Source organism: Cydia fagiglandana, chromosome 1 (assembly GCF_963556715.1).
Source record: "Cydia fagiglandana chromosome 1, ilCydFagi1.1, whole genome shotgun sequence".
Taxonomy (NCBI): domain Eukaryota; kingdom Metazoa; phylum Arthropoda; class Insecta; order Lepidoptera; family Tortricidae; genus Cydia; species Cydia fagiglandana.
Window position 1 is genome coordinate 6808786 of NC_085932.1, and position 21792 is coordinate 6830577.

At 35.6% G+C, this 21792-nt stretch overlaps 2 protein-coding genes across 2 annotated transcripts in view; one reads left to right on the forward strand and one right to left on the reverse strand.

Moving 5' to 3' along the window:
• Window positions 1-3912: 3912 nt before the first annotated feature.
• LOC134669831 (uncharacterized) lies at window positions 3913-6459 on the reverse strand. Its single transcript, XM_063527454.1, has 4 exons — window positions 6232-6459; window positions 6034-6125; window positions 4710-4906; window positions 3913-4076 (listed from the first exon to the last, which is right to left on the reverse strand). Exons 1-4 carry the CDS (start codon window positions 6457-6459, stop codon window positions 3913-3915), a joined length of 681 nt encoding a protein of 226 aa, XP_063383524.1.
• A 6722-nt stretch (window positions 6460-13181) lies between these two features.
• The window catches only part of LOC134680053 (uncharacterized), a 113920-nt gene continuing 105309 nt past the window's right edge, over window positions 13182-21792 (forward strand). The window contains exon 1 of the mRNA XM_063539052.1: window positions 13182-13684. The gene's annotated coding sequence lies outside the window, so the exon portion shown is untranslated. The remainder of the gene's footprint in view (window positions 13685-21792) is intronic.

Consider the following 21792-nt stretch of genomic DNA (forward strand, 5'->3'; position numbering starts at 1 on the left):
AAAACCTTAAATCCTTCTAATTTAGTATAAATTTTACGTAATGTTTCTTACTTCGCTTATTTTATTGTGGAAATAAAGGTTTTCTGGTTTTATATTTAATATTATTTATTTCTTGCTTCCATGGTGAGTTTTTGGGTAATATTTACATATTTCTTATGGTACCTATTACATGGACCCTGAAAAGCAATTGAGGGAGAATTGGAGACGGTAGACATTCATACTATACCAACGACCGTACTGTTATGATAGAGATGATAGAGTCGAAAAGTGGTAGACCGCTTTCTTGGTGTACAGACAATGCATGCAATAACACCTGGAAAAAGTAATTTCGTGAATTTTGAATAAACAAGATGGATGTTCCACAAGAAATATCATAAAATAATTAGTAATTAAGTACATTACAATACAATCAAATACTTACCCTCACTCCGAAAAATCCGTTCAAGAATTTCGTTTGGTCGATCAAGAGCAATAGCGGATGGTGCTAGAGCTAACATATGGCGTTGCATGAACAAGAGATTTCCTTTGGCAGGATTGGTCCTTAACTCCTTAGGACCCAAGGATGGATTCAAGAAGTGGAGCCACCGAGATTTTTGATGTAAATTTTTAGGGGGGGGGGGCTCTTGATCTTGATATCTGTATCATTTAAGCTACTAGGCCAAGTTGCACATCATCAACAAAGATTTTTCAAATTATCAACGACTCTGGAGGGTAGAAAATGGTTCAAGCGGCTATCATCAAAGCGGAGAGTAGTGTGATACTGAACCTTCTACATATATGTAAATAAATTTTTACTCGATAAATGTTCTAATTAAGATTTTTCAGTTTTTCCACCGTTTTCCAAAGGAATAGTGCTTTTATCGTGTTTTGGACGCAAAATTCAGTTTTCTCATTCGATTTCAGTATCAGTTCATTATATTTTGTCATTTTAGAATATATGTAGTTCATTTTCACGCATGTATGGGGTTCTCACTCTACCTTTTCAACTTGTGCAACCTCTAAACGTTATTCGATTCTTTTGAAAATCGAAATAGATAGTTTTTAGTGTAGGGAGACTCCATTGGTGAGCAAAGTCAGGAAAAATATTACAACTTTTTTCTACATACAAAAGTGAATCACCCTAGTCCTTAGGACCCAAGGATGGATTCAAGAAGTGGAGCCACCGAGATTTTTGATGTAAATTTTTAGGGGGGGGGGGGCTCTTGATCTTGATATCTGTATCATTTAAGCTACTAGGCCAAGTTTGGTATCGTTTTCGTATAAATCGGGGGTGCCGAATTCATTTCTGATATCACAATGACACCATTCCGAAGTAAAAATACATATAATATGAAAAAAAATACTTTTTTTAATTCCTCTTCACGCTTAAACTGCTGAACCAATTTAGTTAAAATTTGGTACAGAGATAGTTTGAGTCCCGGGACTCCTGGGGAATAACATAGCAAACATTTAATCTCAAAAATGATCCCTTAAGGGTGTGAAAAGGGAGGAGGAAATTTGTATGGGGATTCAATAACCGCTGAACCGATTTAGATAAAATTTGGTATAGAGATAGTTTGAGTCCCGAGGAAGAACATAGGATAGTATTTATTCCGAAAAAAATCCCTTAAAAATTAAAGGTAAGGTGTAGGATTGTACGGGAAATCAATAAACGCTGAACCGATTTCGATGAAATCTATGTCTACATCTTTAATTTAGTTGAAAATGATACTAAACTTGACTTAGAACCTAAACTTAAAGAAATATTAACCTCAGACGTCGCAGACGCTTAAAACCTCACCCCCACCCCCCACCTGCAGCAAAAATCTGGGTGGCTCCACTTCTTAATTCCATCCTTGGGTCCTAAGGACCAATCCTGCCAAAGGAAATCTTTTGTTCATGCAACGCCGTGGTTGACCTTTTTATGCTCTGAGCAAACACAACTACAAATAGCAACTGCTTTGATATCTCACAACTACATTTAGAAATAACCGGTAATACTTTTACATCTTTCCCTGTTACGTTCCTAACTGTTTTTATCCGACATGCTGAATCTTTAATGTGATTGGCAATAATGCGCTTAAGACGGAGTCTTACGTGCTTAGTTTGAAAGATAAAGTCTAAAGCAATAAGTAATCTAATCAGGAATATGAAATATGAAACGGAGTAGTTGCTGCAGCTGCCCATCCTCTTGATGAAGCCCAAACACACATTTCTCATAATGATGCAATGAACAAAGATGTTAATAAAATAGCCAGCAAAGTTATGACGCTCTATTTAATATCTTCGTTGTATTTCATTTTCAAAACTGCATTGGTCAAAGTTATAGTAATAGGCATAAATTTGGCTGCGGTACTTATAAGTGTAGCATAAATCTACTATATATTCAAAGTAAGTTAAAACACATCCAACAGCATCTATCACTATCACAGATGGACTTAACGATATCTTCATGTAATGTGCAAAGTGTAGATACAAGTTATACGACGTCAAATATCCGGACATAAATAGTATGAGCGCTACTTTGATATAGGATCCAAGATTACTAATAAAACCGGGTTTAGTATAGCTGATGTGGTCAAGGCAAAATATTTTTAGGAAATATTATTGTAATGTTCTCAATAATTTGTAGGGCGCCATCTTAGATCATCTGAATCGCGACACGGACAAATAACTACTGACATTAATCATGCTTCAAAGTATAAGTAATTGACGTAGTAAATATATGTGAGAAATGTAGGGCAATTAATAGATATGCTTATTGTGGCTGGTTCCGTATAATTTGTCACGGGTGCCTTCTTTATTCGCGACAGGAAGTGATAAGCACCTATTTCCCCAGTTGACTCATTGCGGATCAAAGACATCGATTATTGGTAATAAGGTACCTATTACAGGTCACAATTTTCCAACTTATTTGTACACATCTTACACTACTCACATCATATTTTGTTTTTCACTTAATATTTTCTAACGTGATTTCAAATACACTCTGTTGGAACCTATTGGAACCGTGCACGATGACAGCGCCATATAACAGTTGCAAATATAGGCATAGTTTGTTACAACTTTCAAGCGAGCAGAAAGTATAAATCGTAAAATTTCAATGAAATCTCATGGCAATATCCTATCTTACAAAATTCTAGACGATGGCAGTATTGGCAATTACATTAACCCTTTAACAAGCTAAGCGATATTCCCCACTACAAACATGTGTTCTTTTTTCGATGAGTACTACATGACATTCGATTGTCACTTTTGAAGAAAGTCCCTTTCAAACAAATGCTGTCAAAAAGTGACATCCGCTTGTATTACTAGTTACAAGCTTTTGAGAAACGAACCCCATATAGCAAAATTTAAGTGCTTGACTTTAATAGGAAGAGGCTTTCGGCAGGAATTAATTTTAAATAGATCTATGAATAATATTCTAAAAACCTTGAAAAATAATTTATGGACTAGTATCATGAAAATTATGTTAAACTAGTATATGTGCTTAAAAGATCAAAAGCTTTAATATTATATTTACCATAACGCGTAAATCTTATTGAACACAAATCCGACAAACGGCAGTTTAGTGCAATTCAATAAAAGTAGTTTTTATTTCACGGTTCTTCACGATAAAATGAACTCCAAGGAATTAACTCGTATTACCGATAAGATATTTTTTTCACGTCATATTAGATCTTCGAAATCACCCTTTATTATTACCTATTTTATTTTTGTATGTCATGCGTTCATCTTCAGTCGGGTTAAGGTTTCAATTAATGTATGCTCAAAAACCAGTGGCAGGAGTAGGTAATGATATGATATTTTAAGGAGTGGAACCCCCAAAATTTGGTTGTTAAACTTAAAAACAAATAAAAAAATACATCTAATAAAAGTAATACAGTATGTCTTTTCTTAGAGTTATCTACAACAAAATATTATTACATAGCATTACTTTGTGTTTTGTACCAGAATTAAAGCATAAGTAATGACTACAGAAACTAAGGATAATAACAACGTGGATTCCATATAGAAGAAGCCGGCTGCTGAGAACTTGAGAGGTCTTGATGTGATCAGTTTCCGAAGAGTTTTCAAAGAAGATATTAACTCGTCGCCTGTAAGAAATAAAAGATAAGATATTACAAGAAATCATCAGGCCCAATACCCGTCGACCTTTTTTCCTTACACGATACTGGTTTCGGCAAAGTAATCTCTATTGAAATAATGAATTACCTACGAAGGCGTCACCAATGGCATCAATAACTGTGGAACAGGTTATTTCATTCAGGACCCGAGGACCTACCGAAAATATGGAAAAATCGAAAATCGTTATCTGCCTCTCTATCGCTCTTACGTATTTGAGCGACAGAGAGGTAGATATCGTATGGATGTTGACGGTTAGGGGGCCTTTTTCCTGGCATAGACAGCTCGATTTAATAGACAAACATGCATTGTTGAACGTTTCGTTGGCTAGGCTCAAAAATACAACAAATTTTAAAAGAAATAAAAAAGGAGTGCAATAGTAGCTGAGTAGAAACAACACCGAAAGAAGGAGGTATGAAGTACCATTTGATATTTATTTTGGTAAGGAAAATATTCTGTAAAAACGCAGACATCTTCAAAGAAATTGCCAACCCTCTTATATCGACATATAATATTATAATATGTCTATACATATTATATGTCAATCTTGTCGTTTGACCTATACCAAAGATGATTATGATTCAGGATACTAAAGTGCAACTTACCAGTTTTCTTATTGACAAGAAAGTTGTCGATGGCGTCGATGATATCTCCAGATTCTCGGCAGCACGCCTCGCAGTAGTACACCATAATAGTAAGTACTGAGACGCAGTTGATGATTCGCAAGATGTTCGGCGCCAATAACACGTACGATGTCACTACTGCACTCTGAAAGACGAACACAATTTCTAAATCAAAAGTTCTATAAATTACAACGCGATTCGGGATTTAGAGATTCACTAGATATGAAATAGTAAAGATATGTGACGTTCCACGACAAAAGATACCTTATCGTCGGTGCGAATATAAAAATCGCTATGTGTTTTTTTACGATTTTTTGATTTTGGCATATTTGTATTCCTTTTTAAATTTCCCGTCGACCCACATAAATATTTTTGTTATACCTTTATTAGTTTTGAAAATAAAAATTGCGCTATGTGAACACAGAACAACATTTGTCCATAAAAATAACAGAACGAAACAAAAAAATAGCTATGTGATTTTTTAGCACTTAACTATATTTAATTATTTAAATAAAAAAAATTGCCTTGTTTTCCGTCGAGGGTGATGGCGATAATGTTGCACAAGGCGATTTATTGTAGAATGGATTACCCGACATAGACCCTAAAATCCGCTATGTATCATCTCTCGTACTATGTTACTTTGGCAACAAATCGCTATGTGTACAAACTTCACACACGACACAACACACGATTTTAATGAACCAAATTTAAGTCGCTATGTAGCAAAATTTGGTTAAAATAATAATATTGTAAAAAATTACATATAAATCTGTTTATTTTCTTCATGAGTATTATGTAAAAATCATTGATCTATCAGAAAAAAAATACAGGCGCAACAAATATATTACAAACAGGAAAATAAACAGTTATTTTTGTCTCCTGAAAAGTAGCTTAAAAATACATGGCGATTTTTTTATTCGCACCGACGTTATGGCGGCTGGCGCTTACGCTATTATTAACGCCGCTCCAATATTCAGCCGGGGCAATGGTACCTTTTGCCGTGGAACGTCACATATCTTTACTATTTAATATACTCATAGTGAATTTCTAATTCATTTCCCGAATCGCGCCGTTAAATCTCTTTGCTGGTGTACATTTACTAGGACCACCCTGGTTTAACCTTTACTCCATCACAAGGACAAGAACACGAATAAAATAGTCGATACGCCGTTGTTAAGGGGGTATTAAAGACTATATTTTTTTATTGAAATTATGAACTATGTATGTATTTAAATATCTTTTAAACTGGCTGATAGAGAATATTTAATAGGCAAGACTATTTAATAGGTAAGAAGATTGAGAATACTTAAGACTTACCATGGAACCACTAATAACTTTTGCAATGAAATTCACGAACGTTATTATTTCAGTTAAAGTAGAAAGACAATGCATTAAAATCTGAAAACAATTCAATGAATATTAAATTTAAATAATGAAAAGTAACACAATAATTCTCATTGCATAGGTACTCAGTGAGTACATTACACGACGGTCAAATGCTTACTCGCACTCCGAAAAATCTATTCAAGAATTTCGCCTGCTCGATCAACAATAAATAGCAACTGCTTGATTTTGCTATCTCACATCGGCATTTAGAAATACTCGGTAACACTATTACGAGTTTTTCTGTTACGTGCCTAACAGTTTTCATCCGACATACTGAATCTTCTGCGAATGATGCGCACTCTTTAATATGATCCGAAATGGCCTTCAGGCGGAGTCTTACGTGCATAGTTTGAAAGGTAAAGTCTAAAGCGGTAAGTAATCTAATCAGAAATATGAAATATGATACGGAGTAGGCAGTTGAAGATACCCAACTTCCTGATGAAGCCCAAACATAAAACTGTCCCGCGGATGCAATGAACCAAGATGGTAATAAAATAGTAAGCAAGATTAACACGCTATGTTTAATATCTTCGTTGCGTGTCATTGTGTAAACCGCATCCATTTGGTCGAAGTTATAGTAATAGGCGTCAATTTGACTCCTATACTTGTAAATGAAGCATAAATCCACGATATATTCAAAGTAACATAAAATACAACCAACAGCATCTACCAGTATCACAGATCGACTTAAAGATGTCATCATCGTGTGATCAGTAAAGTGTAGATATAAGTTATACGACGTCAGATATGCGAACACAAATAGTATGAGCGCTACTTTCATATAGGACCCAAGATTATTAATGAAGCCCGTTTTAGTATAGCTGATGTGGTGAAGAGAAAATATTTTTAGAAAATATTGTAATGTCGTCAATGACTTGTAGGCCTCCATTTTAGATCGTCTGGCTCGCGACACGGAAATATACTGACATTAATCATACTTCAAATCAACTACTTACCTAAGTAAATCTAAATATACGGAACACACACCCACACAATAATATTACGTAAATGTATGAATTAGGATAGTTAAGACCTATTGTGGCTGGTTCCGTAGGTATAATTTATATTTTATGTCGCTGCTCCCTTCAGTTAAACGATTAGCTTAGCTATTTGTACATACCTATTTGTATGCACATGTGCTAGGCTTATAGTTTTGCTGATTGTTTCTATTTCGTATTGTGATTAATTGCGGGTTGAGAGTTTTATATTCATATTAGTAAATTTTTCACTTATCTAAAATTATTCACTTTTTATACCTAATACATTTATGACTTATATTTAAAAGGGGGAGCCCCTTTACCTACATGTGTTTTAAGCGAAGTGGTCGAAAAATGCCTAAAATGGTTTTGTGTTTAATATTAGGTAAGGTAGAATAACTAGTGCTCGACGCTGCACTAGTATTCGACATGGGTATAGTGTGTAGCTTTCAAATAGAGCTCGACGGCTAATCCTATTGTCTATTGTTAAGTAAAACTGCTCGTGCCACGTGCCACAACCACCTGCATAAAAATACGTACTTCGGTTACTGAGTGCCGGCGAGTCGAACGCTACAGAACCAGTCTTAAATGTGTCATCGAGATGCGTAACAAAGGCGCGTTATCGGAGAGCGCACCTACACTGGTTTTTTGAGCGTTGGCATAGCCCGCGCTCAGGTGCCAAATAAAATAATTAAGACCCTTTTTTGCAGGTAAGTAGCACGTGCGGTTTTACTTAACAATAGACAATAGGATTAGCCGTTGAGCTCTATTTGAAAGCTACACACTATACTTTATGTCAAAGTAATATAGGTTAAATTTGAACGGCGACGATCTTTCTGTATTCAAATTTAATTCTTGTCACTTTGACATAAAGTGGCCGTGTCGAATACTAGTGCAGCGTTGAGCACTAGTACTTCTACCTTATTTCCGCCAAGTCCGTACCGTAAAATTTTCACTTATCTAAAATTATTCACTTTTTATACGTAATACATTTATGACTTATATTTAAAAGGGGCTCCATCCATACGAAAATCATCGATTATTGTCACGTTTTTAATAGGTATTGATACGTCAAACTACAGATGAAAATATAGAAGAAACGGTTATCGGTTCGCAATTTGCGCGAGCCGTATATATTTTTTCGTAATAAAAATATAAAGCAAAAATCTTGGTATCAATTATTATAATATGTATTCTCATTTCTTTTATTGATTTTAATTTCTTTTCCTTTTGTAAGATTTGATATGTTTTCTGAAAGAGCTACGTATTTGTGATTTCATGTACATATATGTTTATTTTTTATATCAAATTCTATAAAGTTATGTACTCACTGAGTATAATTGCATGAATTCTATAGTAATTTAAATTGTATTTTTCTTAATTACTCGTAATGCATGTTAATTATAAGATGTAATAACGTTTTGAAAAGATGTGTCCCGCCGAGTTTGTTGCCGGTCCCATATTGGGATACCCTCCTCCAATTGAGGGGGGATTTAAATCTTCTCGGGGCAGAGGTGTACGGTTGGAGCCGGTAAAGGTTTATTTGACGTTCATAAGCGCATTGTAATATGCCTACTTGAATAAACTATTTTTTATCTTTTATCTTATCTTATCTTAATTTTCTATATTTACGGTTTTTAATTTAATGACAAAAGGGACTCCAAGAAATTATCTAATCAACAATATTAATACCGTCATGTATGCTTATGCAGTAACAGTGCTTAAGTCAACAGTATGCTTACGTAAACAGGAACACATTTCGTAATGAATCGAAGCAGAATAGTACTTATAGAGAATGACTTCAAAAACAATATGTGGGTAGAAACATATTTTTTTCGTGATATTATGTTTTCGAGTCCTTTAACATACAAATGGACATAGGTAGGTACTTACGGACCGCGGAGGCGTAATCGAACAAGCGAGCGAAGTGAAGTTCTTACATTCAACTTGGAACACACGGCTGGCTACGGGCACGTCCCGGCATTTCGATGTTTTTAAGCTATCAGAAGATAGTTTGATACACAATATGCTTAAGTATATTTGTTGTAATTTAAATGAAATTGGTTAAAAGTATAATTGAGGGCATTTTATTTTAGTCATAAAATTTTGAGCAGGCTCGATCAAGAGGTTATTGAGCTAGAAGAGCTTAAAATGCTAAAAAGCTATTTGTGAGGGGTCTTGCTATTCTGGTCATTTAATTGCAAGAAATTATCGGCTCGATTCGGGAAATGAATTAGATCTCTACTAGACCTCAACAAGTTACGATATGGATAATTTAAAGATATTTTTAAGATAAATATGTCAAATTTGACGTTTCCGCGATTCTAGAGGTCCTCTTGAACGATTTCGACAAGTTATGACTTAGATATCCAAGTCACATCTAGTCGATATCTAATGTAAATCTAGTTGATCTCTATATCGTCTCTAGATCTTGTGATTATCTCGTTTCCCGAATACGCGTGTATGGTCGAGTTTGGTATCAAATGAAAGTGCTCGGTTTACACATTTATAATATTGTTAAGATTTTGAAATAATTAGCAAGATAAAAACGAAATAATATAAACATAATATTAGTATTAGACATTTGACAAGAAAGATTACGGCTTACCACAGATACAGTTTATTTTAATCTCTATGGTGACTTAAATTTATCAATTAAGGGCTCCAAGATCTGTATCTTGCAATAAATCGCACGCGGTTTTCGATCCTTTGACGACTAAGTAGCACTGCAATTGCATTCAATTGATCTTTTTGCGTACCGCGAGTTCTCAGTTCGGGGTGAACTACTAGTAATAATAGTTACAGTAGAGTTCCGTTGGCACCCATCACCATCAGGTACGGACCCCAATAAACATGTGTGTCAGTGATACATTTCTCGTTAGTCTATCTATTCTCTTAAATTGGAAATCCGACCCGCAAAAAGCGACAACCATGGCGTACTAGTCTGACGGGATGGACAGAACGGGCCTAGTGCGACAGTCTACCAATAAATGGCTGAGGTTAGGACACACAGAGACATATACCTAATTTAAGAATATTTAGTTAACGTTTCCGTTTTATGTTTATTTAAGTGTTTTTGTCATGAATACCTACATAAGGTAAGACGTCTACTGTTAGACAAAGACCTTCCCAACAACCTCAACAATGATCGTAGTCTAGATCTAGTATTGTTACACCCCAGTGCTTTACATATTGGGTACTTTACACATTTTTTAAAATGTTAGGTTAGCTTTACAATGTTAGGTTCATTAAAGAGCTATATAATATCAAATAATACTTGACAATAAGAATCCCACCAAAAACATTCTGTAAAAAACTAGCCAAGTCTCGATGGAGCTGCTTGTTTATCTCTAAAAAGTAATGAAATCTAGACAAAGTCGTGCCAAGTCTAAGCTTCCTTACTGCGATTTCTTTATTATTATAGTTAATGTTGTGTGACTTGGCCGTTGAAGGGTACACAAGGGTACAAAACCAGGTGCTCCGTGACACCATTGCACCAATCTGTCGCCAGAACCGCTACCCATTGACGATGGAAAATTGCCACTTGGAAAACGTTGATTCAATAACCAGTCAATTGTAGGCTTGATAAAGCTGCGTATTTCAATAATACTTATGTATGGGCGAGCCTGAAACAAACACTTCTTTTTGGTGCAATGGCAGATTGGTGCAATGGTGTCATGGAGCACCTGGTTTTGTACCCTTGTGTACCCTTCAACGGCCAAGTCACACAACATTAACTATAATAATAAAGAAATCGCAGTAAGGAACCTTAGACTTGGCACGACTTTGTCTAGATTTCATTACTTTTTAGAGATAAACAAGCAGCTCCATCGAGACTTGGCTAGTTTTTTACAGAATGTTTTTGGTGGGATTTCACTTCTTTTTGTAGAAACGTGGGCATATTGATTTATTTTATTAGATTTTCTTATTTAACACATTTTTTTTCTTTTTAGGAGTAGTTTTTTTTATTATTACAAATCTTTCTTTTCTTTTTTTCCGGTTCTGATTCTTGTACAGTAGCAACAGTTTTTCGTATTGCCCATTCATTAAATCTAATAATTAAATAATAATCAGTAATCCGTCACTAATCATCATATAATGACTTGGCAATCGCACATAATGCTTTACTCGTACCGTACTCGTAAATATGTGTAATGCTCAAACTGCAATTAGCGCTAGCGTTGTGTTCAATTAGAATTATTTTTAATAGGTGACGATGATCCTTTTGTCATTATGCAGCCGTGCGATGGCCAAGTCATTATACGTATTACAAATTAAAGATATCTTATTGATACGGTTTTAACACCCCCTGGCACTGATTAAAATAACCGACTTGGTTTCACATTACATCTCAAAACTTTTTTGTAGTAAAAGCGTTGCGAGACTTGCACCTTTTTACATGTAATGTTTTTGATGGGATCTCATCTCTTTTTGTAGGCAGTCCTTCTTTTCGGGTACTCATACCCATACTATGTATACACATATCATAACTAAACATATCTTCATTCATACTCACATCGTACATCGTAGAGTACCTTTACTTTACCTACTATTTGTAGGAACTGCAACAGTAACTTTGTAATATCATATATTTATATGGGATTACAAACTTACTTATGCAGTTCTTAGATCTTTAAAACGTGACTGATATTGCAATATTTTTAGGTTTTCCCTTTATGTGGCGATTAAACCCTAACTCTGTACCAAATTTCAGCTCTCTGAGTTTATGGGAAGTACTAGTTCTATTCTGATGATCATGAGTGAGTTTCATAAATGCGAAACTTTGCTTTCGCTTAACTTCGGAACTAAATGACCTACAGACTTGAAATTTTGGATTTTAAGTATGTGATTATAGCTTACTGGATGACCAAAATTTCTTCGTTCTGGTCTTATCCAGAGGTTCTCAAATAGGGGCCTGAAAATGCGGCGAAATGGTTCCAGTAAATATGGTACGGCAGTGTTTGCTTCGCGCTCGACTTGGCGGGGGCACTGCCGTGCCCCCGATTAGTAAACGCATTACTAGGAACTAGTACTCTGGCCAACGTCCCTATTCGTTTCTATGCATTCACTGACAGTGCCAACATCCCGCCGGGCGGTCTCGTCAACATCTCGCCGCTCAGTCCGCAGGTAGTCGCTTTTCGCTAGAAACGGGTTTTTACATGTTACTGGTTACGCTCGTAGCGCGTAGAACTCGCTGGCACCGAATGAGTTAAATGTTAGTAGCTATATCAGTTTTTCTTTCTGTGTGCCCACGCCCTTATCACATCACAGTTCGTTACTCTGTCTTTTTGTGTGTTTTCATTGGTTCCACAAAAAGCTCCGCAGTTGTTGCCGCACTCGAAAAAAAACTCTATGATTCAAATTCAGTGGAACATAAGTCGTTTATTGAATTTTCATTGGTAGAATTTTAGATTTTTGAAGTTTTATAGAATCAGTCAATAGTGGAGTGTTATTTTTGCATGTGCAATGTGCACAATTTTGATAGCGTTTTTAACTACTCACTCACTCAGTCTCTAAGGCCCACTTGCACCATTCTACTAACCCGGGGATAAACGGATAAACCTGGAGTTACCATGGTTACCAGTACAATTTGACATTAGGTTATTAGGTTTAACCATTTAACCCCGGGTTAGTAGGATGGTGCAAGTGGGCCTAAGTCTCTAATCTTGTTTTGTTGTGTGTTTGACTGTCTGTCTCCGACATCGTAAATAAGTATTACTAAGTAGGTACATACTGAATGATGAAATAGGTATCATATCCTTCATAAAGAATATAAATTAAAACAGACTAATCTAGAATATTTATTTTGGCACTAGTTTGTAAAATATAATGTTATTTACGAAAAATAAGGATTATTTGCTCGTTAAAACACTTAATAAGCATCGTTATATACCTAAATCTTTTTATTTTACCCGATACAAGTCGTTGTTAATTAATGGACATCTTTGTAAAAACCTATAGACCAGGTATCGCATTGTTTATTTTTCACTCATATTTTATCAAGCAGATACGTCTATGAGCAATACTACTAATATTTATATTGATAAAACCAAAACACTTTAAAACGTTTTCACTAATCAACAATGTTTAGTTCAAATTAAATCCAATCGGCGCGGATTTTACGCGTTATAACAGGATTGAATTGGCCCTATTATCCCAACCCTCTTTAATTGGAAAATAATTGTGCTCCTCTCTCTCCGCCGCCGTAAAAGTGCCAATTGTGTTCACATTCCGAGTAAAAGAACCTAGAAGCTGAAGTAATCAGACGAAGGCATCGGAACCTAACCGCTAATTGCACTTTTCTAGTTTTTAAGTGTACCCAGAATCAGCAGACTCAAGTGGCTATCGGATAGCAGAAAAAATAAAGTTCCAATAGAGGGTGAACGGGGGTGAATCCGCCCGCCTGCGCGGCGCCAGACTCCCCTCCCGCCCCTCGGGGTAGCCGACTCAGTCAAAACCTACCTTCAGGGATAGAGCACGTTGCGAACGTTACTTCTGTATGTAGCAAAAATGCGTTCATATCACGCTGATGTATGTGTATAGTGAACTGTGCTGCAGTGCTGTGTTGTGTGTGTGTGTTGGGATGTTTTGCACGTAAGTATGCCGTCTGTTGGCGGCTTTTTTTGTGCGAAAGTGCAAGTTAGTTCAATGTTTGTGTTGTCATCTTAAGTTGAGAGCGTGCTTAGTTAGGTTAATCAGCGAGAGTGAGGTATACATATTTTAATGTGTCTTCGTCTTTTTATATAAGTAGTCTGGTTAGTATGTAATTATGATACGACTAAATCATCTGAAACTTTCAGATACACAAATGATTCATATAATTACAGGTAGTACATTTTAAATTTTACCCTAACAGTCTTATGTTTTCCATGTGACAACCTATTTCAAAAAGAGCATTTCACCGATTTCAACTCACAGCACGTTTGTCGCCGTTTTTTTTTGCCCGAAACATCTTTATATGGATTATATGCGATTACATTCATAGGTATAACCAGACAATGATACACTTTGGAAATAAATAAATCTTCCTTCTTCTAAAAGGATATGTACACAGGTTCATTAAAGTTGATGCCATATTAATGGCAAAACATTATCGATATCTGTTATAAATTAAGCTCGATTCATGTGAAGGTTTGTACGTATTTAGTTTACATACTGGTCCTCTAATTTAATATAAATCTACTTAACAATATAAACAGTTAGCAAGTTAGATAGAGATTAACAATTATCACCTAACAGAAACCTTTGGTCACTACCCTTGGGACAGGATGGCATTAAGGGTCACACGAACCCGCTGCCTAAAAGATGTATGTATGTATGTAAACACTTTATTGTACCTACATGAGACAGGTTAAATTACAATGAAACAAAAAATATATATAATGTACAAAGGCGAATTTATCCCTATAAGGGATCTCTTCCAGTCAACCTTTGAGCAATTGGGAGTAAATTAAACAAACATGATAGACAAACGAACACTATGTACAAAAAAGTAAACCCAAGATCCCATGATAGACAAACGAACACTATGTACAAAAAAGTAAACCTAAGATCCCAAGAAGTAAGTAAAGCCGACCACTGACTATCAGGCCGCCGGACGAAATCGGCCTGTCAGTTAGAACAAAAATTTGACAGTTCCGAACAACTGACCGGCCGATATCGTCCGGCGGACTGTTAGTCAGTGGTCGGCTTTAGATCCCATACAATTGAAATTACGTTGTCATTTTAAATCGACCTGCTTATTAAATAGAGGTACATGATACTTTGCATGAATATTAACGTAACATAATATATTCTGTCTGGTAGGGCAGGTACACAGGCAGTCGGGAGGCGCGGGCACCCCCTTGTAAATAAGAACTCATTACAAAGAGGTGCCCGAGCCACCCGACTGCTCAATGGTCTCCGACCTCCCTTACTAGATTTTTGTTGCTAAAAAAATGTTATGCAAAGAAAATAGAGCAAGTATAAGTATTCTATGAGGAACTTAAATGTTCATGTCAAATTTCATGTTATTTCACAATGTCGTTTTATAATAAGAGAGTTAAGTTTAGATTGTATGGTGGTGGCTAAGTTCTTGTGACTCTTAATAACTGGCTAAGTTTGGGTTCATTTGATATCGCGTAACTACCTATATCTTCTCATATTTTACAAAAGTTAAGTATCAAGCCGGTCTAGTATAAAGTTCAATAATTAAATCAGCCGACAGGGACCTATTTCTTAGAAGGTATTAGACACTCCCGCGACATGTTTCGGAAGTCCTAGCTCCATTTGCGAGCACTAAGCGGAATAAACTTTCAGGCCAATTCGTACGTACTCGCGTACACTGACATCGGTATGATATTTGAATCATGGTATTTACTTAGTTACCGTGCATCTCGCATCTCGCCCGCGCCAATATATGTACGGACAAGCACGATTAAAATTCACGATACTAAATATCATTCTGATGTCAGTATACGTTCGAATTGGCCTGTTTGTTATCGCGCGTCTCGCCTGCGCCAATACATTGTATTGTAAAAGTACGAGCGAAATGCACGATGATTGTGTGATATCAATCTGATATCAGTGTAAGTTCGAATTGACCTGTATGACACAGGAATAACATGAAAAGTCATTACTTACGGCTGAATGTTGATGTCCGTTCCGCTCCCGCATCAAGTTTTAATTGCCAACCCATGGCCTCGTTCCATAAATCCAGAAAAGTCGAATCCGCATTAAGCAGAATACATTATCCCAAAACAAGGGTTTTAACGAAAGTGGATCCCTCGGGACTCGAACCCTGTACAGTTTCGTGGGATTTGGATTGCTTAAATCGAATTTGTGGCGAAAAACAGGAAAGTCCGGTAATATTACGTAATGGATACGAATAACAGCGCGATTCGGGAAATTAATTAGACATTCACTAGATATGAAATAGTAACGATATGTGACGTTCCACGGCAAAGGGTACTCATGGCGGTTGGCGCTTACGCTATTATTAACGCCGCTCCATCAATATTATTGCGGCCATAAGGTACCTTTTGCCGTGGAACGTCACATATCGTTTCTATTTCATATCTAGTGAATGTCTAATTCATTTCCCGAATCGCGCCGTAAGAAACAAATCTATGAAATCGCAGAATAAATAAGCACGGTTAGCAAGGTCTTAGAGGGTGACGTGTAAGATTTCGGACCCAAAGAGTTGTCGGAGATATTTCAAATACGTTTGTTTTATTGTTATTTTTCAAAAGTAGTAAAAGCAATTTGGTTTGATTACGTATTTCAACATCTCTCAAAGGCTTATTCGTAAGCAAGGTAATTTTTGATCTGTTACGTGATTGCCAACTTTTTAATTTTGCCTACATTTCGAAGAGTTAGTATAAGTATGTTCATTTTGGCTACTTTTCAACTCCTCTATACTGATAGTTACATTTCGCCAACTTTATGTCATTTAACTTTATTTTTCCTTATTTGCCAATGTTATTAAATTGACCCATTAACAGTCTCTGTTTGTCAATCTATAGACAGTCGTAGATAAAAGTGAAATGACAAAATTAAATTTATTGACGTTTATTTATTTACCAATAAAACATAAAATACATATTATATTTCTCCTGCTAAATAAAATAACATATTTATCTGTATGTTATATTTGTGTCTTAAAAAGTTAAAAAACTTTAAAATTTATTGAATAATCGAACTTTAGACAGCCTTTCTAAAGTTATTATACTCATGTACAAAAACTATATTCAAATTTATTAATTACCTATATGTTATAACACGTTTGTTATGGCCTGTACAATAATATTGCAATGTGAGAAAAAAATATATGGGCAAGTTTATTATTCGGCAAAAATAATCAAATCGTATGAGGAAGGTTAAAAGTTGGCCAAATGGTAAAGATGGCGAAATGTAACTATCAGTATAGAGTTGTTGAAAAGTAGTCAAAATGAACATAGTTATACTAACGCTTCGAAATGTAGGCAAAATTAAAAAGTTGGCAATCACGTAACAGATCAATTTTTACACTAAACTACCAAAAATAGGATATATTTTCTTCATGTTTTAAGAATACGAGTACTTTATGATGCAGGTAGGTTATGTAAGTTAATTTGTCCAATATTTATAACTATTATTACGTACATAAATATTTCACTGGTATATCATAAATGGAATTCTACAAATAACATGGCATCCCGGAGGATTATGTTGTTTGGCAAAAGCTTTTTGCGAATATCAATTAGGTAAATGGCGTAAATGCCAAATTCCGTGCAGCATCACGAAAATGGTTTTTAGGGATTGAGGTAAGCTTACTAAAAGCACTCTACTTTATCGACAGAAGCGAGAAAATGAATATCGCAAGCGAGATAGACTATCCGTCGTCATACAGTTATAACAGACGAGTAGGTAGTCGTCGCGGTGCACTAGTGCTAAGCCTACTAAGTAGAGAAATCAATGTTTGTTTTGACCCTGCTTGGTATAGGTTATGGACAACTTACTCCAAAGGAGTAGGTACCGTAAAATGTTGGGTGAAATTTGACTTTCAAACCTCGATAAAATTTTATTTTTACATGTGAAAACTGAATGGTGTATTTAATAAGTGGTTCGGACGTTTGTATTTTAGTTTGTATTTTATTTTGGGTAGTTCCATTTCATAACTTTGACGATAAAGAGGAAAACCCACCTCACCCCGTAGTGCCTCGTATTTGGGGTGAGAGGGTTTTTCATACAAAGGTGATTTTGGAAGATTGTTGGATCGATTTTTTTTTATTATGCGTATTACTATAGTCCCATTTTAAATTGGTAGGTATACATTATTTTTGTAGCAGTAGCCTTAAAATCCCTTCTCACCGGGGGGTTTGTGAGGGGTCTCAAACCTTCTCTCCCCATTCATAACCCAACTATCCCCGCGAAACCTACTCACCCCGTTTTACGGTACACGTGTATTATGCTGGTTTAGTTACTTGCCATAGATAGGAACTTTCAGGCAAGGTGAGTGCATATTTAGTTGTCATTAAATTTCAGTATCACCACGATAAAAACGATAATAACGGCCCGATTCCAACTTAAGATACGTCAGTTAATAGATCTAGAAAAGATATGGATTAGATATGTCAGTGTCAAACAAGTGTCAAAATTGACGTTTCTTCAAACAAATACGTCACTTTTGACACTTGTTTGACACTGACATATCTAATCCATATCGTTTCAATATCTAGTATTTGACGTATCTCATTGTTTGAATACGGCTGTAAGTATTCAATAGCTCTTATTAACACATAAACAAACAACAACATCGGAGACAAAGATAGCCGTTCGCAATTACTCTGCTGAAAATGCAGGTATCTCGGACTTGAATAACGTATCCTGGATAAAAACTTTTTACAAAAAAAAACAAAACCGACTTCAAAAAGGATGAAATAAAATATTATCCTTTTTAAGTCTATGCGTTACCAACTGATATGTTTGAAGTCGGTGCCAAGCCAACTTTTGAAGCATACCATGATTTTGGTGCGATTCGATAAGGATATAACGTTGGATTGCCTTACACGACGACAATGAACGTACCTACTTGGTACAGTCCGTACCATGTTTGTCGGCACGCAAGCATGGGATTGGGACTCAGTTATTTCCCGTCCCTTATTCAGAGGACTACATTTCAAAATATAAAACAATTCAAGGAATTTACTTTCTTGCCAAATTTCACCTAAAGCGGTTCAGTTGTTTAGCCATGAAAACGCGACAAAGAGGCAGACAGAATTACTTACACATTTATAATAGTTATTAGTACAGTTCTAATGGGATTTATAGTCATAAAGCTCATTATTTTTGACGGGTATTTGTTACTACTTGGCTTGGCACCGACTTCAAACATATCAGTTGGTAACGCATAGACTTAAAAAGGATAATATTTTATTTCATCCTTTTTGAAGTCGGTTTTCTTTTTTTTGTAAAAAGTTTTTATTTTTCCATTTTTAGTTTTAACGCATTGTTAAGAGCACGACGCATGAATGAATAACAACATCATGATTAACACTAAATTCGTGTAGTACCTACTTTAATAAATATGTAATCAGGAATTTTCTCGAGTCCGTCTGGGAAATTATAATTCCTGTCACTACACTAAATCCATCCTCCGCCCCGCCACTGACCCAACCCTCAACCCCCCGATCACTCTACCTCACAGTGCATCAACCCCTGATCCATGAACCCCTCGACCCTGAACCAGCAGCCCTTCAACCGCCATTCCCCGACCCCTTAACTCCTAACCCTAACCCCCGATCAGTAGCCTTACCAGCTTATCAAGAGTTTGACAGTGATTTATTCGCTAGCGTGTGTGTAACTTACTTTCTTTGCATCTCGCTCGTACTGGCATATTAGTGCGAGCGTGATGCTTAAAAAGCAAGTTACGAAGTCGTTAGCGTCGCTAACTAAGCGAATATGTCAATGTCAAACTCGTGGTAAGGCTACACTTGCATTACATCAAATTGGCGGTTTTCGGAAGCAAATGCTCGAGTTACTTTAGAAAACACCGAAATCACTTTACACGTGCCTTTAAAAACTGAGGAGTTCCCTCAATTCCTCATGGATTCCATCATCAGACCAGAACCAAAAATAATACGGAGACACCTTGGAGGTAACTCCTTCCAAACAAAAAAATAATTACTCAAATCGGATCACAGGTGCCGGAGTAATCGCTGAACATGCTACATTTAAAAAATCATCATCATTATCATCAAAACAATCATCATCATCAGGTCTACTTCATCAAAGTGGTGGTTTTCGGGAGAAAATGCTCGAGTTGCTTAAGAAAACACCCAAATCACCATGTATGTGCCTTTAAAAATTGAGGAGTTCCCTCAATTCCTCATGGATCCCATCATCAGAACAGAACCAAATTAAAATGGGACCAACTCGGAGGTAGCTCCTTTCAAACAAAAAAAGTATTACTCAAATCGGACTACGGATGTCGGAGTAATCGGTGAACGTACATAGAAAAAAAAAAACATAGCCACAACCGAATACAGAACCTCCTCCTTCTATGAAATGGAAGTCGGTTAAAAACGATAGCATACTAGGTATTTTATTAAAAGTACTGCAATTAATTAAATCCATCTCATATTAAACCGTAAGTAGGGCCTTAATTTATTATTAACAGAGTATCAAGAGCTACTTACTGAATCTTCTTCTGTAGGTACTTATTATAATAAGGAAAATAAGACGGAAAAAATAAGTATCAAGCAAGAGCTTAATTACGGACACGTTCTATATTTATTATAAATATAATAAATATGCTCTAGAGAGTTCACTTAAGCGATTACTAATAGGGGCTTATATAAGTGGTACCTAATATATGACTGTTTGTTGTCGTAACAGTGTCGTAATATAGGTGCCTGAAGTTAGTTGTTATTTCTATGTATATCTAATTACTATTACTAATTAATTAAACTCTTACATAATATTATAAATGCAAAATTAACTCTGTATATCTGTCTGTTACCTCTTTCGCTTAAACCACTGAACTCATTTAGATGATATTTGGTATGGAGGTGTGAGCCTCGGGGAAGGACAAAGGATAGTTTTTATCAATTATCATCATCATGCAACGCAGATGAAGTCGCGGGCAGAAGCTAATAACTATGTATATAACACGTGAAACTTTAATATTTATTTAAGAAGATAAGTCAGTTATCAAACTTGAAATAAGTATCTAAGTACACCTCTTATATTCCTATTCTAAAAGTTCCTGAACTCGAAACTTGAAGGTTTAAAATGATTGTAGTCTTTATTTATACTAGCAAAGTAAATATGTTACGTAAGTAAGCAATAAAAAGCAATAAAAAAGAATGTTATGTTAGATCTGTTTAACACTTGATATAAAGACGAACTTGAAATAAAGTTACACTGCCGTCTATTATTATGACCTTAGTCGGAGTCTTAAATAATTTATTACTTCGACTCCGTCAGACTTTTGTATTTTGTACGATATGCACGAAATATTACGTGAATAGAATTTACCTAAGATGTCTGAGTACCTACTTCATAAGTACATACTTTACATAGTGGTTTAAAAAGATGAAAATATCAATTTAAACACTAACCCCTTTATTTATAAACGCGTTACAAGCCTCATTTAGCTAATCATCGTTTGTCTTAATCCGTCATTTTGATTTATGTATTTGTAAGAAAGGGATAAAACATAAATTAATAAAGACGTACATTCTTAAATATATTTTACCAATCGAATTAAACTAAATAGAGAAATAATTCAAGACAAATCTACCCCGAGTATCAGTGTTATTCTAATCCACCTAAAGTTTTGTGGGCGGCTATGCCCGATGAAGAGGATTCATCAGTAAAAAGTATATTTTGTATTCTAACAACGTTAGAAACTCACTGGTAATATGCAGACGAAGTTAAAAATTTGATCTTATATTTACAAGTCGGTAACAAGAAAGTAAAGCAATGAATTCTTAACCAGTTTTCGTAGAAACTGAGTGTACTAGGTAGCTTTCTTCTTTGCAAATTGTGTGCTAATAAAGACAAGCCTCCTTTACTAAATCTCGCATTTTTATTCAATAATATCCACGTAGATCAATACCGATGTAAGTTAGGAAATAAAATTTAGCAAGTTTTTTAACCTAGGGCAAATAGTACGGGATATTTCGCAGCCAGAACCATAATAAACCATAAAAAATAAAACTAATAAAGCGAGATAAAAA

Coding starts and splice junctions, on each gene's coding strand:
- LOC134669831 (XM_063527454.1), bottom strand. CDS start 6,459: ATGCACGTAAGACTCCGCCTGAAGGCCATTTCGGATCATATTAAAGAG. Junction 4,907..6,033: donor GGTTCCATGGTAAGTCTTAA/GTATTCTCAATC, acceptor TGTAATTTATAG/AACTTTTGATTTAGAAATTG. Junction 4,077..4,709: donor TCTTGTCAATAAGAAAACTG/GTAAGTTGCACT, acceptor TATTTCTTACAG/GCGACGAGTTAATATCTTCT.